Source organism: Pelmatolapia mariae, linkage group LG16_19 (assembly GCF_036321145.2).
Source record: "Pelmatolapia mariae isolate MD_Pm_ZW linkage group LG16_19, Pm_UMD_F_2, whole genome shotgun sequence".
Taxonomy (NCBI): Eukaryota; Metazoa; Chordata; class Actinopteri; order Cichliformes; family Cichlidae; genus Pelmatolapia; species Pelmatolapia mariae.
The window spans coordinates 3,120,063-3,137,237 of NC_086241.1; the positions used below are offsets into that span (position 1 = coordinate 3,120,063).

At 38.6% G+C, this 17,175-nt stretch overlaps 1 protein-coding gene across 1 annotated transcript in view; it reads right to left on the reverse strand.

Annotated features, from left to right (window-relative positions):
• Positions 1 to 1,727: 1,727 nt before the first annotated feature.
• The window catches only part of LOC134645505 (transmembrane protein 163a-like), a 60,548-nt gene continuing 45,100 nt past the window's right edge, over positions 1,728 to 17,175 (reverse strand). The window contains exons 5-8 of the mRNA XM_063498964.1: positions 15,143 to 15,239; positions 7,947 to 8,058; positions 5,276 to 5,417; positions 1,728 to 5,095 (exon numbers count right to left, since the gene is read on the reverse strand). Of these exons, the coding sequence (XP_063355034.1) occupies positions 5,035 to 5,095; positions 5,276 to 5,417; positions 7,947 to 8,058; positions 15,143 to 15,239 (412 nt within the window). The 3' untranslated portion in view covers positions 1,728 to 5,034. The remainder of the gene's footprint in view (positions 5,096 to 5,275; positions 5,418 to 7,946; positions 8,059 to 15,142; positions 15,240 to 17,175) is intronic.

Genomic DNA, 17,175 nt, shown 5'->3' on the forward strand with positions numbered 1-17,175 from the left:
ATAGATGACCTTCAAAGCATCTTCTGTAATGAGTGTAATAGTTTTAAGAACTCTTTCTTGAGCAACAAACCATACATGGCAACTTAATTTGCACCATAACAATTAAGCTTTTTTTTTAAAAAAAAAAAAAAAAGTGCCAAAAGTAAAGTAAAAACGTCGTAGTAACGCTTGACAGGTCTGATATTTACAATTTCCAAGTATATCAAGGAGCAAGTCAGCAGGATCACTGATTTGATTATTAAACTTAACACATTGTTAAGGTAAATAGTTTTACTTAAAAACATTCAAAATTGTTATTATAATATCAAGTACTGCTTATTAAAAATAAACACTTAAAAAGAGACAATATAACATGAAGTAGTACTTAATTTAAAAGGTTTTTCCTTATTTTAAGGTAAACAGCATAAATTAGGACATTTTACAATAAACCTAATCTATTTATCCTCACAGTTTCTATTTTATTTTATTTTTGTGTTTATTTTGTTTTCCAGCGTTTGAAAGAGACACGACTGTGTGTATGTAACAGTGACAAACATCTCTGCCTCTGAACACAAACACACAAGAATCAAAGTCTAATCATCATATGGCTGAGGAAACAATGACAACAATAATCATTTGGTAATTTTAACTTAAATACTTGTATTCAACGAGTCCGCGTGACAACCACTGCAAACCTGTTCTTCTTGACTTCGTAATTTTTAAATGAAACAAGTACACACAAATATACTCCTCAGTATGCAGGAAAACTGCTAAAAAATTCCCATTAGCGACGTAGTTAAATTAAGTAAGAGTAATTTCTGTGCTGGAGTCATTTTAATTTTCCATTTTCTAATTAGATTTAATTTTAATTTATTTTGACTTTTTTCAGTTTACTGTGGTTTCAGTGAGTTTTCACAGTGGGTTTGCTCATTTCAGTTTAGATTTTAATGGTCCCAATGTTAATGTTGGTCGTTTAAAAAAAAAAAAAAAATTTAATATTACATGGAGGACAGATTTTAGGAAAATCAATACAAGAAAAACTTTCTGAAAGCAGTTAATTCCCAAAGCTCCAAAGTTCAAGCCACCAAATCCTCCTCTGGCAGGTTGTGATTATAAATTTTAGCAGGCAAACAAGAATATTTCCTGCATATTTTTAGTTTATATTAGTTTGTTTCCAATTTTGTAAAATTATTTCAGTTTGTTTTCATTTTTCTCTAAACGTCTAGTTTTTATTTTTGAGTCACTCATAATGTTTTTGGTTTAGATTTCATTAGTGATAAAGGTTTTTCATACAATATACTTACCATTATTGTTTTCCATTTTTCATTTAAAATCCTAAGAAGCACTCAGCTGCTCAACAATAACGTCTTGCTTCACCCTGCATCGTCCACACTTGTAAGTTCCTGTAAGTTGCATATTTATTTACATGTGTGTTTTACACGTGTTTAACTGGTGCCATGACCTAAAAGTAGTTCTTACAGATATTTGGTCTTATTATGTTATTCCAAAATCCCACACATGCTTCTTTGGAGGATGTTGGGTTTTTTTTTTTTAAACAAATGACTCAGGATTGTTGATGATTAGGCAGGATAAAACTTTATTGATCAATAAAACATTTCTCTTTGACAAAGAGATATTTCATTGTTTCTTTTACATAAATAAATAGTGCTTACATCATCTGCAATACCACCAATGTCGATATTGTACAAACAATTATGTCACACAGTCTTGACTTATTGTAAATTTGGTTGTCTGTGTGTGTGTGTGTGTGTGTGTGTGTGTGTGTGTGTGTGTGTGTGTGTGTGTGTGTGTGTGTGTGTGTGTGTGTGTATTTAATGCATTTGTAACCACTGAAAGTGTAAGTACTTTTTACAAGCCCATGCAAAGCCTATAGCAACAGAGGAGTGGTTAGTATTGCTATTATAATCTCATGAAATTCTGCAGAATTGATAGTTTGATGCCTTTTCTTGGGTCAATGGGAAGTTCATTCATCATTACAAGCACACCAAAGATACACACATTTCAACAGAGCTGACAAATGATCTGAATGATTTGGCACATTTCATTAAGCTACAGAAGTGGCCATATTTCTGACATGTTTCAATGAAATAATGAAATGGTTTTCGTGTATCATGCCATTCTTCAATTAATGAGAGGTTTGTGCAACATATCATAACAAGATATTCATGTTTCAGGGTTCCTGTCTTTGAGAGAGATGGAGAAAAATGAAAACGAAACATTTTAGATGACTTAAACGCAACTGCAGTGAACATCAGTTACATTTGACATTTTTGGCATTCAGTTGTTGCACAATCCCCACGACTGGCAGCAGCGAGTGCAACACTTTCAGAGACTATCTGTTGCTAAGGAGGGATCGAGTAACCAGGGCCTCAGTCGTAGCACCCGGACCAAACATTAGGGGGGTTTGAATGCACACAACAGATGTGGCATGAAAATAAAAGAAAGTGCAAAGAAGAGAGGTAGAAAGGATTTTGCTGCCAACTTCAAAACAGTGTCCACTTTATCCAACACAGCAGTTTACTTTAAATGAGCAACAGAGCTACTGTAAAGCATAATGAGTTTGTTCTGTGCCTTACGCTGTGGCTTTAGCATGTAAACACTGAGCTTTGCTAGTAAAAGCCATTGTAAAGATTGTCTTCTATGCATTAAAGAGGGAGAGGGGCATTACAAATCAGTGTGCTGTTGGTGAGTAGAAATGGTGCGAGCTGAATCACACCTTCACTTTATATCTTAATTATATTCTTCACACAATGAAACTAAAGATAATACCAATAATTCTGCACCACGTCCAGTATGCCAACTCAGAGTTGATAATTACAGTGCAGAGTGGATGTAGGCCTCTCCACAGCCAGTGCCCAAGGCTTTCAGCTGGGGATAAATTTACACTTGGATCCAGACGACTGAATATTAATTAAGACTGCTGTTGTGACAGTTCCAGCCACAAGAGGGCGCACATACATCATGGCTCCACCAGCTGAATACTGAATATGAGTCTACATGTTGCTTTTAAATGCCCAGTTTTTACATGCTTGGTTATCTAATATCTGAGCTTGTAATACCTACAGTATTATAGTAAAATAATACCGATTTGTGCTAGCAGGTAATATGTGGACGTGATCACCTGTAACTTCTATTTCAGCATGCTAAAAAATTTGTTTTCATAAGTGAAGTTTGCCTTGGACAGCATTGCTGGAATCCACCTACATCCAGTCAGATATTTTCACCTACAGTGCAAAAAACTTACAGTAAGACTCATCATTTTATGTCAACGATAATCTACAGTAATATGTAAAACGACATTTACAGTATATGCACACTACGGAGTAAACATTTGTAATTATACGCAACATTGATCAGTCTGTACTTTAACTATATATTGTCTACTCTCACGTCAGCCGTACAGCACTGTGACGATGTGTGACCTTTTGATACTGATGCACCCAAACAGTGCAGCGAACATATTTACAGACCGTGTGCTTCATATTTACATTCCATTCATTGCACGGAGTAATGACTGATAACGGAATGGAAACATGCAGAACAAAGAGGAAGCACAGACGAACACTGTCTCTGCCAATGACATTTCTACAGGCTGTGTGATCTCTGACAGTGTGCTTAGAGCCACCTCTGCTTTAATGGTTCCCACATCGAGCTTACAGACAAAATGAGGAGAATGAAGCGGCATTAATGAACCTAATAAATCCCAGACCAAATTAACAACATAAACAAATGGGTTTGGTGCCCATGTCGTCACTATTCATGAGTTTTAATTGTTAGTCTGAACACAAACATGTCTGCTAAAAGTGACTTCACTATAAGCTTTAAGCAAAAGGTTAATTAAATAAAGCACAGCCTAAGGTTAGTCAGACCACAGCTGAGTGACAAATTCCACATCGAGCAGTCTGTGTAGCATTGTTTTAGGCTGCAAGCTGCTTTGGAACCCACCACCACTGCTCCTCCTCTTTGCCATACTTTCTAAATTAATGCTATCTTTGTTGTTCTGCGGCTCTGGTACAAATTGCTGCACACAGAAATAAAATTTTTCTGTCGACTAAAGTGATCTTTTCTGAAATATTGAGCAGAGTGTGCAGTGTAATATAAATGGGAGAAATACATTGAGATTTGTGCTCTTATGTTTCATTTTATGACAAGTGCTTGTACTTGGTGTCTCCAGTCCTCTCTGTTTCTCGTTAGCTTTAGGTGTAGCGTTCGTAGGTGCTTTTGTGTTCAGAAGTAGCAGCATTTGCTGACTCAGCATGCTCTGCCTGAGTCTCTCTCCCTGCTTCCTCTCTCGCTGTCTTCCAGATACAAACTAGGAGGTAGAAAGGCTGCACTGACGTGAGGAGGGTGATGACAAGTTTTCATTTCATCTCTGTCCTATGTGCTTTATGATAACCAGAAAACTACAAAATAAATAATGAAATAAGTCAGCCGGCAGCCCTCCGTTTATTACTGGGTCACAAATAAAACACGTTCCTGAAGTAAGTTTTGGGATAACATGCATTATTTTCACTTAAGCAAAACCTACAATCTTTCCTAATGGTCTGAAAAAAAATTCAGCTATGGCTTCAATGATGTCCTCTTAGCAGCAAGTGATGTATGTCCAGCTTGAACAAATCCAAAGCAGTTCTTGAATATTTCTTCTGCTTTGTGTCATCGTTTTTCTTTTTATTGGTGCTTTATTGTACAAAACGCAAAGACGAGGAGATAAAATAATCAGAAATCCTTCCTTTATAGGAGGATACTCTTCCATCACGTCCTTCTCAGAATCTCTCAGACATGTGTGTGTGTGTGTGTGTGTGTGTGTGTGTGTCTGACACATGTATTAATCTTTAAATGTATGTACAGTATGTACAGATTGTGTGTGTGTGTGTGTATACATGTCTATGGGAGTGTGTACAGTCCCTGTGAGTGTGTAATAAAATGTCGATGAACAGGTATATGAAATACAGAGAGAGGCGGGGCAGGAGGCACCCAGGTGTGCAGGTGCGTGAGTATGTTAGAACCTGCTCGTCTGGTCGGCACACAGGTCTCTCATTCAAAGCGCTCGTAGTTCCTTGTCTGTCTCACACGGGGAACCATGTCCTTCAGGAGCCTGTGGGCAAAGAAACAAATTCTAATTGTAAGATATGTGAGCAAAAATGGCCGTTCATGCAGGTGCAGGTACAGAGCTGCTGAGCTGTATCGGTGGCATTAGCACCGTGTAAATAATGCCTGAATAACTATAAAAGATTAAATATTTCAGATTAGACACTGCTGCTGCTTCATGTCTTACTTGACCCCATATGCCAAAATAATAAGTCCCATTAGAACTCCAATGGTGGCATCCAGAAACCAGACGTCAGTATGGTGCTTGAAAACTTCAGCGCTGATTAGAATGGAAAATCCCATGATTGCTCCAACCAGAGAATTAAACCCTGAAAAACAAACAAATATAGGTGAGGACAAATAAAAAACAACATTTCTGTAAACAATGACAGTCTTTTCCTGACCTTAATGTAGTGGTTTTAGTTGGACAGATATGGTGAAATGAAGGACCAAGATGTTATGTGTGGTGGTGGTAGCTCACTCCGGGCCTCAAGGGCCGGTGTCCTGCAGGTTTTAGATGTGTCCTTGATCCAATGCAGCTGATTTAAATGGCTAAATGACCTCAACATGTCTTGGAGTTCTCCAGAAGCCTGGTAATGAACTAATCATTTGATTCAGGTGTGCTGACCCAGGGTGAGATCTAAAACCTGCAGGACACCGGCCCTCGAAGCCTGGAGTTCCCCACCCCTGATTTAGAGGACCTGGTGAGAAGCAGCATTCCCTCAGATCAAGGAATAACAGGTGGGATAAAATATGAACATGTATTATCTCCATTTCACTTTGAAACACAAACTAAATGTAAACTTGTATGTATGAGCTTTAAGTTGTATCAATTTTGAATCCATTTTAAAGGATAAATCTGAAGCTACAGCTGAGCTTATGTATATACTTCTGGTAGGTGTCGGATCAACATTTTGCAGCTGTTTTGAAGTCCTACATAAATGGCTCCACACTACATATACTGTGTTTGAATGACCCTTTATAGTGGCTGATGTTGTTCTTTATAATTACATGTGTGAAAGCTAGCACGGTGGGTTATTGTCTTGCCTGCAGTAAGTGTATAGTCTTGTGGGAAATAAGAGGCTCAGAGAACAGCAACCTCAGGTTTATTGGATTGATGCCCTGTGTGTTTTGAGACCTGGGGGTAGCAGTGTGCAGTGTGTGTTTGCCAGAGACACTGTGTGTGTGTGTGTGTGTGTGTGTGTGTGTGTGTGTGTGTGTGTGTGTGTGTGTGTGTGTGTGTGTGTGTTGTGCTTTTGTTCAGCTGAGCACGTGCCTACGAGCAGCAGGTCATCACAAACGACATTTTTTTCAGTTCATTTGTGTTAGAAAGTCACACAATAAACACAAGCAGGCATGTTCTGGTTTGCAATGTTCGTTTCAGCTGCGTGTGTTTTATTTCCTTTGGTTTAATGTGTTGGCACAAATATTCTGCTTCTAAAGGCTTTAATGGTGCAGATGTTTTAAAATGCCACAGTCATTTTGTGGGCTTGAATTATTATGAATTAATATAAGAATAATAACTGTGTTCTGACTTTTCATTTTAGTGACGATTTTTAGTTTTTCCTCATTTTGAGTGAGTTTACAGTGAGTTCTCTGTTTTTGTTGTCTCAGTCTTATTGATGTACCTGGTTATGTCCATGCTTAGGTAAATCTCCAGTGTCAGGTCTCTTTTTTGAGGGGTATAGAAAGAGAGATTAAGGGGTTAGCGAGCTTTGTCAGACTTTTCTGTGTCACAAAAGTCAGTAAATCACGTGGTAACTTCTGAACACATAAACTGATTCAGGTCATGCTCTGAGTTTTGGGTTAAAATCTGCAGGAAGTGCCAAGTTTTTACAAATTTTTTATTTACATGTTTCCAAGCTTTGGGTTTTGTTTCCTTCCTGTTTGAGTGCCCTTTCATGTGTGTGCACCTGTGTCTCATTCAGCCCTGTCCTCCTGTAATCTGTTATTCTTCTGTGCAGCTTATCCTCAGTCTGTCTGTGAATTGCTGTTTTTGATACACTTTGTTAGTGTTGGACTTTTTTGTTTCAGGTGTGTCTTTAAGTAATTAGATTCTGAATCCTGCGTCCTACATTTGGGTGCTGGTTCCTGCACTTCACCACCACAACATGACAGAAGCTCAAAGAGCAGATAAAATATGATGCATACACTTAATCCAAGAATATTAGCTTCCTCTGGCTCACCTAAAAGCCCGGAAGCTTCTGACAAGTTAATGCATCAGTGATACTAATCCACTCATAATTAATATCATTCTGATGGTGGCCACGATGCTTCATGAAAACTGTTGTGTATTTTGTAAAACTCTCGTATTTTTATTTTATTCTTGTGTTATCTGTGATATCATTAGAACTTTGATACTTTTGCTGTTGTTAGAAGAATTTCACTTGGTAGGTAATAGTTTAATAATACCAGATGGAAAATGTTTGGTTTGAAAAACTTAATTACGATTTTATTAATTCATATGAATATACCAAATAAATACACGTTTTAACTCCACTCTTAGTCTCCCTCTTTAGGGACAGTGTCTTTCCTCTTGATAATTCAAACAACTGAAAGTTTCTTATGCAGCTGTTGTGGCTGATCAACTTGTCACCGAATCGTGCCCATGAGGGCGGAGTTACAGGCCTATCGTTGTTAAGCAACATATAACCAGTAACACAGGAAAGAAAGTAATGATAACAATAATAATTAAGCAGCATGTACAAAAAAACCTTTAAGTCATCTATCTAGTTATCTAGTCCCTTGTGCTCTTCTGTTGTGTTCTTCATTTATTTATAGTCATCAGTGTGCGTGTGCGTGTGTGTGTGTGTGTGTGTGTGTGTGTGTGTGTGTGTGTGTGTGTGTGTGTGTCCTACCATCAGTGATAAGTGCCCGACTAGTCAGCACTCTTCCCAGCATGAACTTGGCCACAGCCAGCACAGCACATGTGAGCCCACTCACTATGGACACACTAAAGAGGAAGTCGTCCTGGGGTGAGACACGGGAGACAAAATATAAGAGAATATGGCAATATTTGTAAAAGTATGCAGGGGGTGAAATTAAAGATTTCATCCTAAAGAACAAATAAAAGTTCAGCAGAAACACAGAGGGAGCTACTGTATAGCTGTAGAGCAGGAACCAACAGATTGTGTGACCCACAAAGCTTCTGTCAGCTCAAGCATTATTAATATATACCGGCTCGCCTTGGTGCATCAGCCCAAGGTCATACAGATGAAGTGATGTGAGCTTTGGGTGTTTTCAGGTTGTGTCTCAAACAGACTCAGCAAAAGAAAAAAAAGGAAAACGCTCGACTCAAGAGTATCAACCTTTCAGATTTAATTGACCTGCAGCTGGGACTCAGAGCCGGAGATGAGAGGAAGAGAAGAACCTAAAGGACACGTTTGAGGGGGAAACAGTCACATTGTTTTTGTTTTGACTTTGCTGTTCTCCAGATTTAAAGTCACAGCTATATCAAACATATCTGGATATTATAAAGCGGCATAAACTACCTGCTAATAAAACCCGAACTGTATTAGATAAACATGCACACAAATCAGAGTAACTGCATTTCAACATTTAGAAAAACTAAAATTTTGGAAACAGCTGATTCCATCCTCCTATTTTCAGATGTTAATCTCACCTGCTGGAATCTTTTTAGTAGATTTACAAAGTTAAATTAAAGGCATTAGGCCTAAAATGCTGTTTATTTATCAGACTCTTTGGTCCACCCACACAGGTGACTTTGTTTATTTGGCCTGATTATATTCTGTTTTGGGACAATACGGGCGAGTGAAAAACAGACTTGGATCTAACAAATGTTTTTATTGCAATTGATAATAAACTATCATTAATAATCAATAGTTGGGTCTATGTAATGTAAGGAAGCAGTGATCAATGTCTTTCCTAGTTAAGTCTCTAAAATGAATTTGTTTTTTGTATTGTATATATTTAGCTGCATTTGCTGATTGGTATCAGTTTGTTTTGTTACAATACTAAACAGATGTTAGTAGAGGATTAGTTTGACCCCATGTAATTCCAGCAGACCCTCATCCAGTTTCAGAATTGTTGGGAAAAGCCACTCACTTGTTCCCTTAGAAGGTGCTTATTAGTTAGTGTGCAGAGAATCATTTTTACAAGGGCAGCATCGTACAACAGCAACCTTTGCAAAGAACAAGAAGTATTGCATTGTAAGCAGATCTGTCCTCATTTTATTCACTGGACAGTTTTTGTAAAGTACACCCTCTTTATGTATTGCTTTTATGTATTTAGGATATGACAAAAAAAAATTAGCAGCTATTAAAATGAGGAAAATAAAAGCTCAGATGAACAGCAAAACAAGCAAAACACATTACACAGTGATTAAGCAAAATAGAGGAACAGTGTCTGAAAACTAAATACACTGTAACTGTTTGCATAGAAACCAAGAGAAGTAGCAGCCAAGTGTGAACATGTTTATAACAGAAGTTTGTATGAGTTTGTAGGTCTGGACTATTCAGCTGTGTGTTAACACAGTGCCAAGGAGGGGAGACATCAGTAATACAGACACTGAAGACAGTCTTCTCAGGTGTGGATTAACCCAAGAGTCAGATTGTGCAATGGTCAGAGAAACTGCAAAAAACCCAAGAGCTACATTTTAAACTCCACCGACTACTGTAGCATGTTCAAGGTTAAAGTTTATGAATTAGAAAAAGGCTGAATAAGCATGGCTTCAAAGGGTTACCAGGAGAAACCCTCTTCTCTGTAAAAGAAACAAAACATGGTAGCACAGCTTAAGTTTGCAAAGCTGCAAAGGACTTGAGCACCTTTGTGTGGAGCCACTGAGGTGACCAAGTGTTCCAGAGTCAAATGTGAGGCCATCTGTCTGACATGCTGGTGCAGATGGGGTCATGCAACAGGACAGTGATTCTAAGCACAGCAGCAAATCTACAACAAAATGTCAGAAAAAAGATTTAAGAATTAAGATGTTGCAATGGCCCAGAGTCCAGATCTCCACCTGATTAAGATACTGTGGCAGGACCTTAAAGAAGAAAAATGACAAACGTCAGTGAGCTGAGGTAGTAAAGAAGAGTGGGCTAGCATTCCTCTACAACCGCGTGAGAGACTGACAAAGTTGTAGAAAAAATCATTTCTTCAAGTTATTGCTGGTAAAGGTGGTTCTACAAGCTCTCGAATCATGGGGTGTACTTGGTTTTTCACGCTGCTTTTTTATATTTTGGCTCAGTGTTTAAATAAATAACTAATGATGAATATGTCACATGTTCATTTTTCTTAAATTTAAGGTTAATCTGAGGTTGCGTTTACATAACTTTACAGACTTTATGTCCTGATATGTAACATTTTTAACCATCTGTGCCTTTCTTACTCCTATGTATTTGACATAGATGGAGTCACTTTTGTCCTTTTTCAGAAATCTGACCACATTGAAGTATTTTTGCATTTCATGAAGATACCAAGATGAAAACAATTATACAGTTATATATCTATAAAATATATTTAATATACATACAGTCTTGGTCTGTGACCTTTTTGTGGTGCATCTGTACTGTTTGCTTTCAGAAGGCAAAAAGAGGTTTCCTTTCCATTGCAAGTATATCCCAATAAATCCATAATTAAAAAGTAAATTTCACTTATAAAGCTCTGTGTAAAGTGGATAAAAAGCAGCTTGTCTGTGACTGCATGGTGTGTACTGTATGTATGTGTTGCATGGCTACGTGCTGCTCTCTCTCCCAAGCACAGAGCTGAGGGGGCCAATCTCATCTCTCTGTGTTTAATCAGGCACTAGACACCGACAGCCTGCCATGAGAGCGAAACCAAGGACGTGACGTGAATCAAGATTTCCTTTCTGCAACCTGCATTTACACAATATGAATTTACAGACCAGTGCTTGTTCTTACTTACTACTGTTTTTTGGGGGGTGTTAACAGTGTGAGTGTGTGTGTGGATACAGAAAAGGGATGCTGTGCATGTCAAAAACAAGATCCTGAAAATGACAAAGCAGTGAAGACAGACGCGAGAATGGAATCAGTCAGAGAAAGGATTTGGATCTGTGTGATGGGGCTAATAAAAAGGAGAGAGTGGTAAAAGATAATGAATGTGTTAGTAAGGAGAAAACTGGATAAATAAGAAGAAGATGAGATCCTTCCATCCTTCAAACTCCTGTATTTAACCAAAGAAAGAAGCCAATGACAGTGTTCACATAAAAATACAGAGCCAGATGGCTGACATCACTCTTAAACAAACTGATAATTAACCAGATGTGAGTTATACACTGAGAACCGTTCATTGCTTTTTATCCTCTTACAATGTCAAATACACCAAGAGGCCAGATATTAATAGAGTACATGCATGTTTATCATAAATATAGAGCCTGAAATGGAACAAAGATTGATGCTGAAAACACGAGACACGTCAAAGAAATGTCCCAGAGACAGGCAGCGGTAATCGGCTCGTGCTGCTGTCAGCAAGGTCCTCTGAGACCAAACAGCCAGAGTTTCTATTAACATAATGGCACTGGAGCATCACACACAGGCTGCAGAATAGATGCAGCCGTCTCTTGGCTTTACTGTTTCAATCTGTGCTGAAAGGGACTTCAGTGACTCAGTTTTTGTTTTACTTTTTATTTATGTTTTTGGTTTTTTTTTCGCTTTATCCCAGTTAAAACAATTGATTCTCATGTTGTTGAAGTCATTGTTCAGACTCTTTTGATATGCACAGCAGTTACAGTTTTGCTCTACGTGTCAGTTTTGTAATTGGTCCACTGCTGCTGGCTTTTAATGTCCTGCTAATTTATGCCACTAATGAAGCAGTTGGTGCAAAGAGAAGATTTTCTGCCTGGAATTGAACAAATTAAGACCAAAATGTGTCTGGGTCTAAATGATCTTAACGAGATGAAACTCTGAGGTGAATACACTTAATAACTATTAAGAGATCACACTAAAAAGCACAGAGTAAATGCCAAGAGCAGTGACTCTTCTGGAACATTTGAACAGTTACATGCATGCACTTGACAGATTATTAGGTACAACTAGCTGAAATGAACAAAGCCCAAAGAATAGTCCTATAATAAATTCTTGTTTTGCAGCATTTGCAACGTTTTGGTGTTGGGAATTTGTTTTTAGAGAAATGTTAAAATACACCAGCTTAGAAAACAAAGATTTTGGTACTGGCAGAACTTTGATGCAGGTACTTTTCTCATCTGTTATCCAAAAGGAAGACTTTTAGATTATGCTGCATTTATGTTATTTAATCTTAATAAATCAATGTTTCTGAGACAAAAAGGGTGTTTGTACACTAGAACTAGGTGTATAACCCAAAATCAAAAAGTGCCTCACTCCATTTCTTGCACCCTGGTGATTCCAGGGCATCTTTGTGAGCTGGATGGATACGTCGACACGCTGGTAACCTTTATGGACATCTGAGTTGATGTTGGACCAATGTCATTAGCAATCACTGTATTGTTTTTCATGTCATTCATGCATCAATTAAACTGCAGTTTGCATGTAAGTTGTTTAATAACTTAGTTGTGATGCTTTACAGCACAGGCACAACTCTACTGTTGTCTTTGCACATGATATTTTTCCTGCCCTATATCCAAAATATTTCCAAACATCATGGGAGAAGTTCTTCACCTTCTGCTGTGCAAGACATTTAAATTTTGTTGTATCTACTTTTAATGTAGAGCTACTCATCCAGGAAACCTGAACCTGCACACTGTGAGGAAAAGCTGTTTGCTTTTGCTTTGTGTGTTTTTTTTAATTGTGTCCTAGTCTTATGCACATATTATACTTTTAAAAATCAACACGAGCATTGAAATGAAGTGGTACAAGACTAGTTGCATTGCATGACAAGTAGCCTGTTTTTTCTTTCTCAGAGACATCGTAACTAAACTGGGGTACAATGGGAGAATTTGTTTTTGGTCTCCCTCTTCTCTGGTTAGTGAAATGGACACATGGTTAGGGTTAAATCATTTACACACAAAGAGGGTCTCGAAGCTGAGAGTAAGAAACATTCTAAGTCTGATGGTGAGAGAGCTGGGCTGTACCCCAGCAACAGAAAGAAGAGACTATTTTGGGACCTTATTCATACTCCTACACCTCCAGAGAGCGGTGGTGGGGGAAGTGGAGCTGGCATTAAAAAAAAAGAGTGTGTGTGTGTGTGTGTGTGTGTGTGTGTGTGTGTGTGTGTGTGTGTCTGCGCATGTCTGTGTCAAAAACAAAAAACAAACAAACGTCAGGTGGAGGGAGACATAAGCTCTGACGTCAGAAGAACAGCAGCAGAGGGCTATAAAAAGAAACCTTACTCACAGTGATGTGTGTGTGTGCCTCTCTTTTTGTATGTATGGCACTAGAAAATAAATCATTATCCATCATTACAAATATACACAGATCATGCAAAAAACATCCTGTTTATATCTATATCTCCAGAACTGCAGCTCTGTGAGGTGTTCCCGGTCTGCAGCAGTCCGTTTCTATTAGCAACAGGGTCGGGTTGCCAACGGTCACTGAGCTACAGTAGCTCAAACTGCAATAAAAGTTCATGCTGGTTCTCACAGAAAGCCAGAATACACAAAGCATCAGAGTTTGTTGTGTATGGAGCTGGAGACCAGTCAGGGTGCCCATGCTGACCCCGTCCACCACCGAAAGCGCCAACAATGGACACGTGAGCATCAGAACTGGACCACAGAGCAATGGAAGAAGGTATGTCAGTCTGACGAATGATGATTTCTTTACATCACGTGGATTACCGGGTGACTGTGCGTCGCTTACCTGGGAACGCCTGGGAACAGGACACACCATGGTGTACCTCCTACCTAAGCATTGTTGCAAATCATAAACATCCTTTCATGGAAACAGTACTCCCTGATGGCTGTGGCCTCTATCAACAGGAAAATGTGCCACCAATCAGAAATGGTTCAGGAATGATTTGAGGGACACAACAACCAGTTTGAGTTGTTGACTTGGCCTCCAAATTCCCCAGATCTCAATCAAATTGGGTATCTCTGGGATGTGATGAATAAAGTAGTCCACTCCAGGGAAGCCTCACCTCACAGCTAACAGGACTGTTGCTAACATCTTGGTGCAGATACCACAGCACACCTTCAGGGGTCTAGTCCACGCCTGGACGGTCAGGGGATCAACACAATATTAGGCAGGTGCTCACAATATCATGCCAGATCGGTGTATGCATGTGAATGTGTGAGTATAGTATGTGTTGTGATTCACACACTCTAGTCACATGCGTTTGTACTTTTTCTTTAGATATAATACATTTCTTTAAAAAAATGTATTATCAGTGCACAAAGACACAAAGGCCAAATATTATAACATTATTCATCTCATAATATCAGAAAAGATCACCATTAGAAAAGAGCCACAGTCAGTTCTGAAGTAAACAGTTTTTTCATTATTGAACTCAGTTTACTTGTCATGACATGTACTGAAAACAGATTAGATACAATATATTAGAGCATGATGTCTTCTGTGGCTTCCCAAATTGGAAAAAGTAATTTTCACAATGTCATCAGAGCGGGCTGTTTCCCAGAGAAATGTTCTTCCATTTGTTGAGCTGGTCTTACTTCACTGTGATTGGCTGAGCTATTTCAGAGTTCAGTTATTAGACCACATAAATGTGACTAGTGGAGAGTGTCTATTTATCTTTCAATATATTTTCAGTTTTACTCTGAATCTTTTTGCAGTTTCTGCCAAATAAACGCCAAATCACTCGCCCACGCATCCTTTGAATCCATTGCTTTAAATTGTTCTCTATGCAAGATTTAAGACAGGCTTTTTAAACCCACTCACTATGCAATGAAAATGTATCAGTCAATATTGGAAAGTTATGCAGAGTTATGAAATCAGTGTTCAGAATATATATTTGAGGGTTTGAATTCAGACCCGACAACCGTAACAATAATGTCTGGTTGCATTATGTAAAATACTTCAGGTTAGGGAGAGACAAAAATCACAATTAAGTAAAAGCTGTAACTTTCCTTTATCTAAATTACACAAAGAAAGTGCCGGTGCAGCGTGAGCCAGTGTCTGTGTCCATATAGTGTATGTGCATGTAGCCTCACCACTTTGGGGGGCATCCTGGTAGCCAGATCGTGGATGGCCTTTCCAAGAATACAAATAGAGGAGAGAACGAACACAACCCCAAGGACGACACATGCTCTGCAGACAAACAGGCAAAAGAAGAAGGTATGACGATTACTGATGTTGCAATAACCCAAAGGAGCTTAAAGGGGAGCAGCAATGCTTTCCTAAGGTTCTATTATTTTTACATTCATCATGATCGCCTTTTTTGCATTTCACTATAAAAACATCTTTTACATAATAGTTTCAGTGTTTGACAGAAATTTGACAACATCTTTCAGTTCTTTTATTTTAGTGATATTTGTTAAAAACATGGGGAATAATCAAAAAGTTCCAGCTACTGGAACCTGCACGGGTAAAGTATGAATGCATGAAAAATGTCAACGAGCAAACAAATAATGGATGTGCAGAGATGTTACATAGAGACTTTAACATGTCTCGATCACACAGGGCTAATTAGGGGAAGTAAACAGCTGGGAAAAAACACAGGTGCATAGAATTAAGGTAATGAGATAGAGGACGTAAAGGAGCAACTATTACAGAAATACAGCCAGAAATAAAAATAAATCCCAAATTGAACTTAACATACGGGAACTGACACAGGAAGTGGAAAGAAAACATGGAGGGAATTAAATATATAATAATACAAACAAGCAGAACGACTAAAAATATATAAGATTATGCACTAGGATGAAAATTGAACCAATAAACAAACTAAAACAAACAAACAAAGAATACTAAATAAACAAAAACCCAGCACCCAAGGGCCAAGACTGGGAACCATGAGGACATTATTTTGGTCACTACCCAGAGCTCATGGCCATTGGAACATAGATTGACTTTCACACTCATCTCTCTTCACTCCATCAGATCAACGTAGTATCCTCATTACTGAAAACACTGCACCGGTCCATCACTTGTTCCACTCTCACTTCTTTCATGAACAAGACCCTGAGAAACCCAGGGCAGCAAGTTGTCCCTAATCTGGAATGTTGAATCATATTGGGAGGTGCCTGATGAAGAACCAGAAAAATCTGAGAGGTGATCCTGAGGCCACTAAACCTGTCTAGAAGCTTGTCCATATCAGTAGTAGTAAGCCTATCCTTGCATCTTTTACATGAACCAATCTCCAGGAAGTAAAACATCTTGCCTCATTTGAAATGATATGCTCACACTTTTTTCTACTTTTCCAACATTACACTTTAATTTTCTACAGAAAGAACATTAATATAATACAAATTGGGTGTTTTGTGGTTTGTGTGTGTCTCTGCATCCAGCTGACAGCACTAACAGAGAAAAAGATCCCGCGTGTGCATGTGAGTGACTCTGTGTGAGTTAATGGACAGTGGAGGGGCAGCTCGGTCTTTCATTATCTGTAACACCTCTGAGCTACACAGAGGTGTTCTTGCAAGACAAACAGGGCTCCATACAGCCTGACAGTTAATTGATTCATTCAGCTAAGCCACAGCAGCCCTAAAACCTGGTGGATTAACTCGCATGTAGCAGTGACACATATACAGTAACGAAACACAGTTAATGGCTCATCAATAAGGATACACTTCTCTCCAGCCTGCAATTTAAGAAGTACATTTTCTGAAATTGTTTAATCTATCTCAAAAACAGACTGCAACAATTTGCAAATCTCATAAACCCAAATCGTATTCACAATAAAACATAGAAAACATATCAAATAAGACACTGAGAAAATGTTCCATTTTTAGGGGAGAAAAAAGGTCATTTTGAACTTGATGGAGCAACAAGTCCCTTCTTCTTTAAAAGAACAGCGTGTAAACGTCCGCGAACTGAGATTCAAGCTGCTCAGCAGTCCTGAGTCTTCTTTGTCATATTTTTCTGTGTCATGATGCTCCAGATGTTCTCAGCTGGTCCAGGTCCAGACTGCAGGCAGGCCGGTTCAGGACCCGGACACCCGGACAGTTTAGTATTGTCTTGCTGAAATATGGTCTCATCTGGAAAAATGTCATCTTCATGGGAGGACATGTTCCTCTAAAACAGG